At 39.1% G+C, this 14,127-nt stretch overlaps 2 protein-coding genes across 2 annotated transcripts in view; one reads left to right on the top strand and one right to left on the bottom strand.

The window, feature by feature from the left end:
• Positions 1-1,528, top strand: part of LOC102674598 — a 10,269-nt gene extending 8,741 nt beyond the window's left edge. Inside the window, exons 8-9 of the mRNA XM_006609799.2 lie at positions 1-248; positions 547-1,528. Of these exons, the coding sequence (XP_006609862.1) occupies positions 1-248; positions 547-918 (620 nt within the window). The 3' untranslated portion in view covers positions 919-1,528. The remainder of the gene's footprint in view (positions 249-546) is intronic.
• LOC102674722 (coiled-coil domain-containing protein CG32809) overlaps positions 1-14,127 on the bottom strand; it is a 96,974-nt gene that overhangs the window by 44,346 nt on the left and 38,501 nt on the right. Inside the window, 6 exon segments of the mRNA XM_031515288.1 lie at positions 2,476-2,671; positions 3,133-3,331; positions 3,443-3,614; positions 3,933-3,959; positions 5,372-5,446; positions 5,449-5,501. Of these exon segments, the coding sequence (XP_031371148.1) occupies positions 2,476-2,671; positions 3,133-3,331; positions 3,443-3,614; positions 3,933-3,959; positions 5,372-5,446; positions 5,449-5,501 (722 nt within the window).

Below are 14,127 nucleotides of genomic sequence, written 5' to 3'. Positions count from 1 at the left end.
CTTTGCAATCCACCCATTTCTTCGGGAACCTGCAGTCTACCGTCGGTTTGCCTTCGGCTAGCATGGCGGACAGTCCGTATCGCAATCTCTTTAAGAGAGAGGAAAATTCGTTGGGAGTTGAATCCGAGGAAGAAAAATCGTATTCGAGTTTTGAAGAGACAGTGATCCAGGTCTCAGAAAAATCCACGATCGAGAAGAGGGGGATAGAGAAAAGTGGAGTATCCGAGGAAAAATTTTCGGATGGAAAAGTAAGGAATACGATGTACTGATATTCGTGAAATTGTAGGTTTTCGATAAGTAACATGGTGTTATACCTCTTTATCTAGAATCGTCACTATGTTGATATATTATCGATATATGGATAATATATGTTTAAGATATAACAAATGAAAGTAACTAGAGTTCCTATGTATTAAAAAATTTACCGATTATCTATGGGATAAACGATATTTAATTAGTTAAAAAATATTTCGTTAAAATCCAATTAAATTGCCAATTAAATTCCGCTAAATTAAATTAAAATAAATTCAAACGATTATATTTTAGGTAACGTTCGTGCCTAAAGAGGAAGTCGAAGATTTAAAATCAGTGGATAAACGCGATTCTCCCAAAAAGAAACGCGGTCTAGTGCAATTGGACGACGGTCTGCTCTTAAACGACGGCTATATATCCCAAGGACTAGAGGACGAATACTTTTCGGGACTAACGAGCTTCGGTCTTCACTTACCGAAATACGAGGACAAGGACGATGAAAGAGAACCGGCGGAAGCGGAAGTAAGAATGATCATGAATATCTGCGACGGTTGCGCCGATGAACCGTTCGCGAAAGCCTTGATTATGGGATGGAGATCGGTCCCTAAGAAGTTATATTCCGGCGCGGTACACATTCCGGCCGTGCAAACGTGCAAGGCGTTCTAACAAAGACGATCGACCGAGCGAAAGAGGAGACGACTTCGTAAGTTATCGTACGCTAGGTTCGGGTCCACTCGGATCCATTCGCGCGGCATCGACCAATCCCCGCGAAGATTTATGGTTATCGCAGTCTCACTCGGTAGTCGACCGCTATCGCTGACACAGGATCTTTCGTACGTGCTGTGAACCCGAGGCCAACGGATCTCCAAACGCGTTAGCGCGATTACACGTGCGTCGGATAGAACGGATGGATATCGATTACAGGGAAAGCGATTCCGATCGCGTTCGGAGACGTATTTATTATTTACAGTAGCTTCGCCCCAGGGTTAGTCACCGAAGGTATATATTTAAGTTTACGTATATAATACGACCGACGGCGTATCAAACGAAAATATTATGTAAGGACGTAATACGGCGGTTACAAAAGTAAATATGTAGTATTTATTAATTAGAATTTTCACTCTCGCGTTTTTCGATAATATGTAAATAGACGCGTAATAAATTCGAATGTGCGATTAACATGCGAAAAATGTTTAAGTATGGTCGTTTCTCATTTATGTTTTAATCGGTCTTAAAGTTAATCCAAAAACGATATAAATAAAAAAATGCAAGCCGAGAAAACATAAATCGGGATACGATTGTAATTAATAGTTTTTGTATTCGTTTAATAGTACTTACAATAACGGATAAAAGTATAAGTTTAATTAATTTATTAAAACAGAATAACTTTTTTAAAATTCGATCAAACGAATTTTGAACTTTTTTAAAAAGCAAAAAGATAATTTACTATATGATGTATAAAAAAATTTTTTGAAAAAGTTACAACTGATCAGAATTATATAACAAAAATAATAAAGGTCGTTTTTTACAAGTTTTTTATCTGAGCCTAATGCAAATTTTAAATATAAATTTTGTAAATTTATGTAATTTATATATATATATATATATATGTTAAAAATTTCATCAAAATCTGTTTGATGCAGAAACAAATGACAAATATAGAAAAATGTAAAAATCTTTAAATTTATTATATATATAAAAAAATGCAATTTTCATCATTTTTAATTGTTTGTAAGTCATAACAACATTAATTTATTTCAATAAAATTTTCAATATACGTATACAATTAATGAAAATCTACAAAATCTCTTAATTTTCATAATTACGTTCAGATAAAAAATTTATAAAAAGTAATCTTTACCGATCTTCTTTGTAATTTCGACCAATTATAACTTCTTCAAGATTTTTTTTTATACGTCATATGATAAACTTTCCAAGTTTTCATACAACTCGTTTGTCCTAATTTAAGAAAGTTATCTCGTTTTAAAAAACTTTTATACCTTTGTCCACTATTGTATCAATGAATACAAAAATATTCGATGCTACGAAAATAAAAAAAAAGTTCCTTAAAAAAAAAAAAATAAAAAAAAATAAAAATATGTGCAAATATTTATTTTGTAACCATCGTACGTAATTTTGAAAATTTTTATTACTTGAGAATCGATCAAGTCCTTCCAAAGAGGGTGGGACAATAAATTTTGCAAACGTTTGGAAGCTGGTTACCTTGCTCTTGTGAATATGCTGATGTTGGTATTCGCTGTCGAATTCCGGCTCGCTGAAGTAGCTCTGGTCCTCCCAGTGAGGGGGTAGTCCCGTTCCTGTCCCTGGTATCCCCAATGGTCCTGGCATCCCTGTCACACCGTCAGTGCTCTCGAATAGTCGCAAGACGCTTCGGTCTCGGATGTCTCTCAGATGCGATCTGGAATCGAAATGAAGAATTTTTTAGTATAATTTGAGAATCGACTGGGATGCATAAAACAGGAGCGTCGTATATATAATATGTGCAAAATATTCCATTTAAATTAAAAAATGAATGTTGGAAACTAATGATGATATTTGAAAAATATTTCAAATGAAAATTGAAATTTTTAAAAGGTGTATAATAAAGGTGTACTCATAAGAGAGTAAACGTATAATTAATTGGAAAACAGGAGGAGAATAGAAATTAAATCCTCTGAAATATTTTTCTATATATATTATCAACAATTTCTAAAATATTCAAGTAAAAATTAACAAAATTGACATATTGCAAAGTAAAAATTTTAATTATGATTTTTACTATCAAATTGAGATCTAAAAAATCGTATTACAAGTTTGAATGTATTCTATTGTATCGTTATTTGTATGAAAAAATATTTTAAAAGGAAATACTTGACATACCTGAGATCTTCGAGTTCGTAGAACATATCCTTGTTGCTATCGTGTATGTAAACCTTGACGTGGGGGCTGTCTAGATATTCCATAGTGAGTTGCTTCGGAAAACTTCGTACGAAGAGAGCCTTAACGGTGTCTATGCTAGTGATTTCGTTCGGTAGGAGCGCCCGCTTCGTCTCGTTCCTATACTGCAGGAACACTAGACCTAAGGAATCGTCCACAGAAACGCATCGTTTCGTCAGGAATGTCCGACAAGGGCATCGAGCAGCGAGGCAGCAACAAGACGCTCCTAATTCTATTGCGGGTCGTGAGTTACCTAGTGGTCGCTCCAGAGTTTTGCTGGGGGTCCGTACGACGGGGAGGCTGCTTCTTTGCTTGCCACCCCGTCGAAATCCGGTGCTCGATGTCTCCACCTCGGACATGATGCCCGGGTCGTCATCGAACAACATCGTCGTAGAGGGAGGTGGGTACCCGCGCGGAAGAGGCGACTGAAACAATCAAAAGTGTTTGTCAGTATAACCGCGGAAGTTTCGTCCATTCTCTATTCGTTTATTGTTTCTGTTTAAACGATCGTTCGAATTCGACGCGAACAAAAGAAAGAAAGAAAGAAAGAAAGAAAAAAAAAAAGAAAAAAAAAAGAGAACAATCGTACGTTCGACGATATAATAGAGAAAAAACGATGAGAAACGATGAAAAAACGGATGCATGCCATCGTGCGAATCGGAACGATATCCAAGCGCTTAGAGAAAAAGGGAGAAACGTGTACAAAAAAGGTGAAAAGAAAAAGAAAAAAAAAAAAGAATTACCTTTCTCTGGCGAGACTTGGTCCCCATCTGTTAGGCGGCAGCAGGTACACGGAAACACACACACACAAGTAAACCAGTTAGACGTATATATGCATGGAGCAGAAAAAAGGGTTTGCTGGAAATGCAGCACTGTGAAAAGGTAAGAGCGAAACAATGCGATCGCGATCGATCGAACCGAGGCATGGTCGAAGGAGAACACTCTCTGTGGTCGTTGCGTTGGTGGGTTCGAAGGCTGGCCTGGACTCTTGCGGTTCTTCTGCAAAAATCTTTCGCGATCGCCAACTCTTTCCCGCCTCTCTTTTCCTTCTTCTTTTCAACTCTCTCGAAAAATTCTTAAAAATATTCTTTCGTCCAAAGTTGGCGATCGCGTTTATTGCGTCGTTTCGCGTTTATAAAAACGACGCAGATAATTCGGTAACGCGTTTCGTCGAGTCCACGGACGAAGAGGCAAAAAAAGGACCAATATAGTAATATAATCGAAAAAAGTGGAGGGGGGGGAGAAAAAACGAGCAGGAAGGCGTGACCGTGCACGATAACGGTTAAGTGCCACGTGTACGCCACCAAGCTACTTAGGTAAAATATATACGATTAAGGAACGACTCGCAGGGGCTAACGACTGGTTTAATTTCTCGGAATCCATTTTCTCGGTTGAAATCCACGGAACCTGGATAAACAGGAACGCAGGAAAGCTGCGCCCTAAAATAGACAAAGCGCGCTATGAGCGCATGTGTTCCAAACGTTCGAACGACGAGACGTGGCAACGGAAAGATGAGAAACGAGGACGGCGTAGGTGTATATGGGACTTAATTAACCTCTTCCCTTCGTTATGCTCGGTTCTTGACCTCGGAATACTACTATATATCCGTTCAAGTCATTGCCGGATACATCGTTCGGCGAACATCGTCCTTTACGTATATCATCGTCGCACGCGATCCGCTAATTTGTATTCCCGGAACGGTAACGCGATTTACGGCTACTTTTCCCCGCGTCTCGCGAGACTCCACCCCCTTAATCGATTAACCAGCTTGGGTTTAACGCACGGAAAACGGGTGGTTGGTGGATAGATTAAATTTTACCGGTGTATGTAATTTATACAATTAACATTATCGTCGATCGAGTCCCAAAAAAAAAAAAAAAAAAAAAAAAAATGGAGATATAAATTTCTTCTAGATAATTTACAACTTTCGTAGCCCCTGCAGTTCGATAAAACGGAGATAAGATAAAAAACTGGAAGAAAGATAATATAGAAAAAAAAAAAAAAGACGGAAGAAAACGTCAAACGATTCTTTGTCAAGATTCGGGAGAACGCGTTCGAAGGAAATGGGGTAAAACACGCCGTATAAAAGACTCGAGAAAAATTATGTAATAACGAGAGCAAACAATAAGATGTCAATATATATATATATATATATTTACATGTTGCGTGAGCAAAGATTCACCTCGAGATCCATGGTGGTATGACGCGTGGGCGGCGTACCGTATTGGCCGTGTGGCGGCGGCAGATGATGGGGANCCTCCCAGTTGGAACCTCGTTCGAGCCTGCCTCACCCTCCCCCCTGCCGGACCCACCTGAAACAAATCGCGAAAATTCTTGTTTAGTTTACGCTTCCTTCTTTCGTCTTTTCTTTCGAGAAAGGGGGAGAGAATTTGACAGTTTGATTAATCCTTTTGCTCATCATAAAGTTTGGTATGTTGTACATACTTACTTTTTTCGTAAATTGAATAAAATATTGATGTTAAGCGTTCGCAGTCGCGATTGAATATGGACGAAAGGAGATAAAGAGGAAAGGAGATAAGCGTGAGATATCGTGTATTATATATATGATATATATTGAAATAATTAATGATTGATATAGATTTTATTCGGCACACTCCGAGGTTCTATTTCTAAAAATTAACGATTTAAGTGAATAATAATATAAATATAGAAAAAGAAAAAGGATTCAGTAACAAAAATGATACTTTTTGTTTATTCTTGTCAGGAAAATAACTCGAGAATCTTTTAATATTTTTTTTCAATAAATTAGACTTTCCACGAGGATGATCTCATCCCTAAAATAACTATTTTTGTTACATGTCCTTTAAGTGTCAATTAAGGATATCAAGCTGAAGCAAAACTTGACGAGGAATTTTAATGGTAAATTGTTGGATGACTGTATAGTCACCTTTGATATACACTGCACGTCCAACGATGAGCGATTATAGTCACCTATAATAACGATAGGGTTAAAATCGAATTAAGCGCGACGGGGAAGTACTCCCCTTCCCCTTGGCACGACCTATTTGGCAGAAAGTCGTGGATAAACTCGGCCGAGAATAACGTGTTCGCGGAAGTGGGCGGAAATAGTTACGAAAGACACGTGCGAGCGATAGGCGCCATGAGGCACGCGCCACTTTATTCGTATTCGTCGCTCCCTCGAGAAACGAGTATCGAGGGAGAGTCGAAATTCCGAAACACGGGTTTAACACGTACCGAATGTATTCGCTATTTACCGAACCACGGTCAACTGTTCACATCTATCGCGAGAATAACAATATACATATTCTCCACGGACGAATGTAACGTGTGAATCCCTACCACCTTTTCGCCACGTTCGTTATTGGCTGAAACGAAACGAATACTCTATCTCACTTCCTCTCGTAATATCTCCGTTTAAACAAGAAACGTTACCTATTTTTATAATAAATATATACTATATTTAACTACAGAACACATAACAAATATATACTATATTTAATTACAGAACACTGAAAAATTAAAAAAATTATAATATAAAATAATAAAATTGCATAAGATATGTCTACAATCTCTACAATTCGTTACTTGTCAAAGCAACGCGAGCAATCTAGTCTAGTGCTGCCCTCTAACATTTCCTCGCTATCCGTACTAATTTTTGAACATAGGTCTGAATATAATCGCATTTACAACTGACTCACTAGAACTGTTTCTATTCTCTCCCACTTTTTTTCCACTCGTCCAGCCAAATGATGGTCCAATATATTTCTAAAATTATGATCACAAAATTAAATGTACTATTTTACGCGAGTGTGTCGTGATAATCCGCGCGGCACGCGGCATCGAAGAGGTAACTGAGCGACGAATCTACGTTTAATCGGGACGACGACAGTGGTAGCTCGCAATGCGAATGTAGGTCGCAAACGGTTGTGTCCATCCGTTCGAGAGGGACGGTCGACGTCCAATTAACAACGAGCTCCGCGAATTCCAGGCAAACGTATCTCCATTGGTATCTCGGGTATTGCTGCCAGACTAATGGATGTCAACGCAGGGACTTTCGTTCGTAAAAATTAATTGGTAAATTTCCAAGATGATTGGCCGCGACTGAAACAGGCGACGAGATAAGAAGCGACGAGTCCTTTCGATGTCTTTCACTCGTCTATCGATTATCTCGTCATCGATCGTTCACCGACGAGCAGAACAACTTCGCGTCGATCGCGAAATTGAAACGTCATTCGTCGATTTATCTTCTACAGGGATAAGTCTACGCGCTGAAATCCATTACCGTGAAGACGGGCAGAATTTTATATTATAACCGACATCCGTATTGAAATCCGTTAAAAGCACCGAGAGTCTTTCGATGAAGAAAATATGATTCGATCGAAATTAAACATTTCGAATATCTGAATTTTTCTTCAGATTAATTTTCTTTTTCTTTCTAACAATATTATCACTACTTTATTCAATTATCATTCAACACACTTTTACGTGTACCGATTTCGATACACATGTATAATAACACGATATTATTTAATATTATTATAATTCAAGCGACATGGCAAATTTCGTCTCCTTGCTAAAATTGATTTTTCTAAGTAACCCTTGCCTTTCTCGCCCTCCTTCGAAATCACGAAACGGAAGCGTTGGTCATAAAAAAAAAAGAGAGAGAGAGAGAGAGAGAGAAAAGTATAGTACACGAGTCCAACATGCGACGAGGGAACAACTACGGATGATCTGAGCGATACGCGGGCGATATCCCCGTGCACCGACCGGTTCGATAAAACTCGAAGCTCCGTGCTCGACGATACAACCAGTACTGGCAACCACGACACCGCGAGATTCTCGAACGCGTTTATTTTCAGAATAGCGGTGTGTAGCACACACGCGAGCGAGAGAGACGGAGAACGAGGGAACGAAACCGACGAATCAACGAAAGCTTGTCTTTCTCGTCCGCCTATATTCGCCCGTTAACCGAGAAATCTAATCTAACGTTCGGATATTCGATAATTCGTCATCGTAGATAAGATTCCAAACGGTCGGTCTCTGCAAATATGTACCTGCGTACAAATACAGGCTTGACAATTTCTTGGCAACGAATCGATGCGTTTCTCGTATATCGTATACTTCTTAAATTGTTTTCCAATAATTTTCATTTTTTAGAAAAATCGCGAAGAGAATATGATAAATAACCTAAGAAAAAGTAACTAAGTAAAGATATTTATTACTACGTTCCTGAATTTTTTTTTTTTAAATGGTAAATTATAACGCTATAAATTTTTATGAAAAGTTTTAGGATAGAATAATAGCAATATCCTAATTAAAAGTTCAATGTCCCCTTTTCGACTAGACGGAGGCAACTCCTACGCAAAAAATGATGCACCGTAATTATAGCGGAACTTATAGCGAAGAGACGTCGTATAAGGGAAAGATAATTCTCGAAATATAAGATGATCGATTCAATGTGTACGAGGAGTCCATCGACTTTAATCAGTTCCATGGAACACGATCGAATGCACTACACGTAGCCCATGATCCTGCGCGATTAGAATTACATTATACGTGTTGCTTGTTGGCTTCGATCGATTTCGATTGCCATCACGAGACACGTTGTCTGTTACGGGAGTAATTTTGATTTCTTGACCTATCCAGGTACAACTGTTGCATGTTTGTGAGAATTTTAGAACGATTAAAGATTCCAATATTTCATGCGATAAAATATAAGAAATCTCTCTCTCTCTCTTTATATATATATATACAGATATAAGAATAAATCAATTATATTATTAATTAAAATAATACAAATATAATAATTATATATGAATTATTATAATTAAAAATGTTACTCTATGTTATTTTATAAAAAAAAAACTATCCTACAGCGAACGGAATCGTAGCTCTTGTTCAAGCCAGGAAAGCATCAGGCGAATAGTGACCATACAAGAGCCGCGTATTAATCTGGCCGACGAGAACGATCGGCGTCTATTAGGCGCGGAAAAGTTTTGACTCGGTTTTATACTCTGCAACTGTGCTCGTATATAACCCGCTCGTTCCAACGAAATCCACCACTTTGTCGATACAATCCATCGGCGATTCGATCTTCGTTCAATTTATTTGATCCGTATATATCCACGCGTGCACATCGTTTTCGATATTGAATTAGCACTTAACGCATCGGGCAAAATGAAATAGAACGAGTTTGCCTCAAAATTGGCGTGGTTCGATTGAAAAATAAATTTTCAACGAAATAACGCGAAAATTCGTTAAAGCGTAAAATAGTCTTTGACAACGAGAAAGATAAACCGATCGGTTACACGGTTATAACGTGTATTAGATATTCGACCAAATAGACAATAATTTCTCGGCGAACTCCGCAGGCCGTTTATCGATTATCGTCGGCCAAAAATACGCGTTCCAAAGTGCGCTCCTGTGCCTTCTCTTCATCTTCCATGCCCCCCCCCCCCCCCCCCTTCCTTGCCTGTTTCCCTCGCTATAACGATTCAAATTTCACAGAGCCGAGGCGAGCAGAGAATCGAAAAAAGCTTTCGAAAATTACGCGAAAAAGTATCCGACCAATGGATATCGGATTACGTGGAAACGCAAAGGATTGCCAACCTTGAGGTTTACGATGCGTTCGGACAAAAGGTCAGCGAACGGACGACTCGGCCACAACGCGCGTTAATTAACCGTAATTGTTCGAGGTTATTACGAAGAATGGAACTGTTGGAAAGACGGTTAGGTTTTAAACGAGGCTTTCTCCAACGTTTTTATTTTTTTTTTTTTTTTTTTTGGCAATTTTTCGATCGAAAACCGTCGCGAGTAATTCGTTGTTTTGTTCGAGAACGGACAATCGCGAAACTATTACTCCTTTTCGCGAACAATGGCCGAGTTTAACGAGAAGCAAAGGAATGGAGAGAAAGAATCGAGTCTGTATTGAAGACAGATGGAGAGCGAAAACGAAAAGAGTATAAGATGGAGGGAGATGGAACTAGGAAGAAGAGAGAAGAGGTGTACGGGAAAAAAGGGGTCTGGGTTATAGGACGGTGCATTCAACGTTCCCTTAATTTCACCCTCTTTCGAGGCGAGTACTAGCTGCAAACGCGAGTAGAAAGCAGCGTGGTGCGCATACGCCTGCCGTGTCGGGACGAGAGCGTGTGTGCGTGGCCGCCTCTGAATCGAGCATGTGCCGAGAGAAAAAAAATCTATATCGCCTTTGAAGCCGAAGAATGCCTTTCGGAGAGAGGAAACATCCGTGGCACGTGCACGTGCGTGCGTGCGCGATTACGTGCGTGAGGACGTGCTTTTGCGTTATTTAGCGCCGCTCTCCATCGCTCCTATCGTCCACGTGTCGCATGTCCCGTTCTGTGTCGAGTTACGCGAAAATCAGGACCTTCGTTGAAAGAGGCTCGTCTAACCCTTCTATATGTACATTCGAGATCATCGATCGGGCTTGAACGAAGAATTTTCGAAGCGTAGAGGAAGAAGAATATCGAAACGGCCCACTTGCGGATTACTTTTTCTTTTGCACAATTTGTCGTAAAATTAATCGCGAGATGATTTACTTACCACTTGCTATCCCTCTATTTTTTTTTTTTTTCCTCTCTCGGGACAACTTACGAATCAAACGGACTCCTAACCTTAGCTCGAAACCACGAGCAGCGTCAACGGAATTCCCGCTTACATTTCATCGTAGGTCAAACACCCGCGATAAACGATAATAGTTCGATGACCAGAAGTCAAAACCGAAAAGAAAATAAATTCATGAAACACTTCATGCGATCGTCACACTACCTTAACCGAGACGCGTGCACTACTGCCGGCAGCCGGCTGCCAGAAGGAAAACCAAATCGAAAGGAAGCATCGCTAAAATCCTCGTTGCTGCCGCCACCTCCGTCGCCGTTGCTGCCGCCACCGCCGCTTTTATAATCAATATTAGTTGACGGAGGATCCGCCGAGCGTCGCCGTTCGACGCCGCGAGAAAGACAAAGAACCGAACCGGTGATCGTTCATTGAAGCGAGACAGCGCGACATGCACACGTTGCCATACCGAGCAATTAGACAGCGAAGTTCTTTCGATTCTCAGGATTATGATTGCAAGATACAATTCAAAGCGAGAAAGCGAGCAGCATACGTTTCATCGAGAATCATCATTATCACTTACTTCTTTTATTAGGAGTTTTCGCTAGGGGGATTAGACGGGAACGCACCTCCAGAATGATCTCCTTCGATCTGCATCCCAAAAACGTCCCTCCTTCGTATCGAGAACACTACAAAGCGTCCTTCGAAATCGCGTCATTGTTTCGCGCGAGAATAATATTCGACGTCCAGATGCATGGTAGCGCGAGGAAAGGAACCGCGGGACTAACTCTGGCGTCCTCGATCGAATGGAAGGACGATGACCGGCGACACGCGATTCAAGGAATCTAAGGAAATTGAAAAAAATTGGAGAAACGAAAGGGAACTCGAAATAATACCACGAAACGCGTTTTTCACAGAGAAACTGGCAACAGGGTGTGGCGAGAAAACGTTTTAAAAGATTGGCACGCGATTCGCTTCGACCGGCGTCCACCGGCGGCGAGGGCGCCCACGACGCGACCACCGCGACGCCGTTGACGTTTCGCGACTAGATGCGACGCGAGCGACGTATCGCGCCATCTCGTCGACGGCGACTGGCGCGCCTCTAGTATGCACTTGTATCGTTGAGACACCGACTGAGAAACATCCAATGTTATCAATCGAGACCGCGAACTTTTTCTTCGCGTTTTCGATCTATTTATTTATTAATATTACGTATCGATTATGTATTTATAGGATATACTCTTTTTATATAATGCGAACTTTGCAAATATCATGTGTATGCATGAGGATATTTAATAATTTCTATCACGGGTCGGTAAGTATATGCAAGCATGAGGTAAATGAGTAAAAACACAGAGATCCGGGAAGTTGTATTATTTGTTCATTCTACTAAAGAGAAAGGAAATTCGAATCGAATAGTTTGTAGAAACTTTCGTCGAAGTTTCAAGTTTTCGAAAGGAAATGTGGGAAGACAGTAAACGAGTTTGCCGACGTGAACGGAAATGCCGTTTTAATTCGTTTCCTCGGAACCAGCATTTTTCGTATCACACGCAATATTCTTCTCCCATGAACATTGAATAATAGAATGAAATATATATGACGAATTAGCACGAGTGAATATTTACAGGAAATAAAATGAAAAATGAGGCTAACTTTACGACAAATGCGATCGTATCTCGTATATATCGAAATCCTCTTTTCAGAATTAAGGGCGTTCGATTCGATTAGTCATTGTTCGAATCACGCGTCTAATGTATCGCGAGCCTGATACGTGACATCGAAAATCATTCGTTAGAAAATACTAAAATCTGAATTACGATTTATAAGTTTTATAAAAGAAATTATAATAACAAGAATATAACAAATATAATAGCGCTTGCTCAAACATCAAATTATATCATTCAAATTATATGTATACAATGATTCCGCCTACTTATTGTCACGAATATACTCCCAAAATTAGCAAATATAGCGAGAGGAAGAAAAATATAGTCTTGCGTATTCCCAGAAATAAAATTGCTACTTGTATCGCGAGGATTATTATAATTATTATGATAATTGATGTTATTTTGTTCTTAATATTTTTTAATTATTAATATAATAATAATAGTAACAATCTTTTTTTAGACAATATTGATTAATAGTATGCAGTTATACTATTAAAAAAAATAATAATAAAAAATATAGAAAAAAAAGATTAAAACCCGAAATTTAAGAAGATTAAAAAACAAATCTTGATCAGGGAAAAAAAATTCCAAACCAGGTAAATTCGTCTTAATTTCTAAGTCATACGAAAATTCGTTTAAAATCACGTTTACGGTAAATGCAGGATTTGAGTGGCGCGTAAGAGCACGCTCCTTCGTTGGAACGTCATCGTTCCAGCCACGAAAAAACGTTGGAGGAGAGGCAGCAGGCAGCGATGTATGAGCAACGGTGATGAAAAAGGAGAAAAAGAGAGGCATAGCCTGAGGCAAAATTAACGAGAAGGAAGGAAGGGCGGTCGACGTATCGCTTTCACGCGTCATGAGAAGCAGCCGGAAGGGAGACGAAGGTGGCCGGTACTGAAACTCGAACCGAGGAAACCCGACAGACGCTTCGCCGATTCCAGGGGTTAAGTTAAGCTTGTAACGCGTGCCTACTTAAACACCAACCCGGCAAAACTATACGCAGAAACAGATTTAAGCACTCATCGCCAAAAATCTATATTTCATTAGTATTTATCCGCTATACTTTTCAGATCTATATCTGAGAATCCTCAGAATCATTGGAATTAAGATATTTTCTACTTAAACACCAAAATTATACACAGAAACAGATTTGAGCACTCATCGCCAAAAATCTATATTTCATTAGTATTTATCCGTTATACTTTTCAGATCTATATCTAAAAATCCTCAGAATCATTGGAATTAAGATATTTTCTACTTAAATACCAAAACTATACACAGAAACAGATTTAAGCACTCATCGCCAAAAATCTATATTTCATTAGTATTTATCCACTATACTTTTCAAATCTATATCTGAGAATCCTCAGAATCATTGGAATTAAGATATTTTCTACTTAAACACCAACAAACATCAAAACTATACGCAGAAGCAGATTTAAGCACTCATCGCCAAAAATCTATATCTTATTAATATTTATCCGCTATACTTTTCAGATCTATATCTGAGAATCCTCAGAATCATTCGAATTAAGATATTTTCTTTCTCGTCTTCGTTCGTTTCTTTATGATTCTTTACGATTATCTTTGTCGATAAAAATAAAATAAAAGGACAACATATTTCGCTCCTGTGCAACTACATTCCAAGTTGAGCGAATTTATAACGAATAAATACCGAAAGGATCGAAGTAGGAAAGTACAAGAAGAATCCTCGACC

Source organism: Apis dorsata, unplaced genomic scaffold (assembly GCF_000469605.1).
Source record: "Apis dorsata unplaced genomic scaffold, Apis dorsata 1.3 scaffold_60, whole genome shotgun sequence".
Taxonomy (NCBI): domain Eukaryota; kingdom Metazoa; phylum Arthropoda; class Insecta; order Hymenoptera; family Apidae; genus Apis; species Apis dorsata.
Note: the sequence above shows the minus strand (reverse complement) of the source record. Positions and strands in the feature narration are given on the sequence as shown.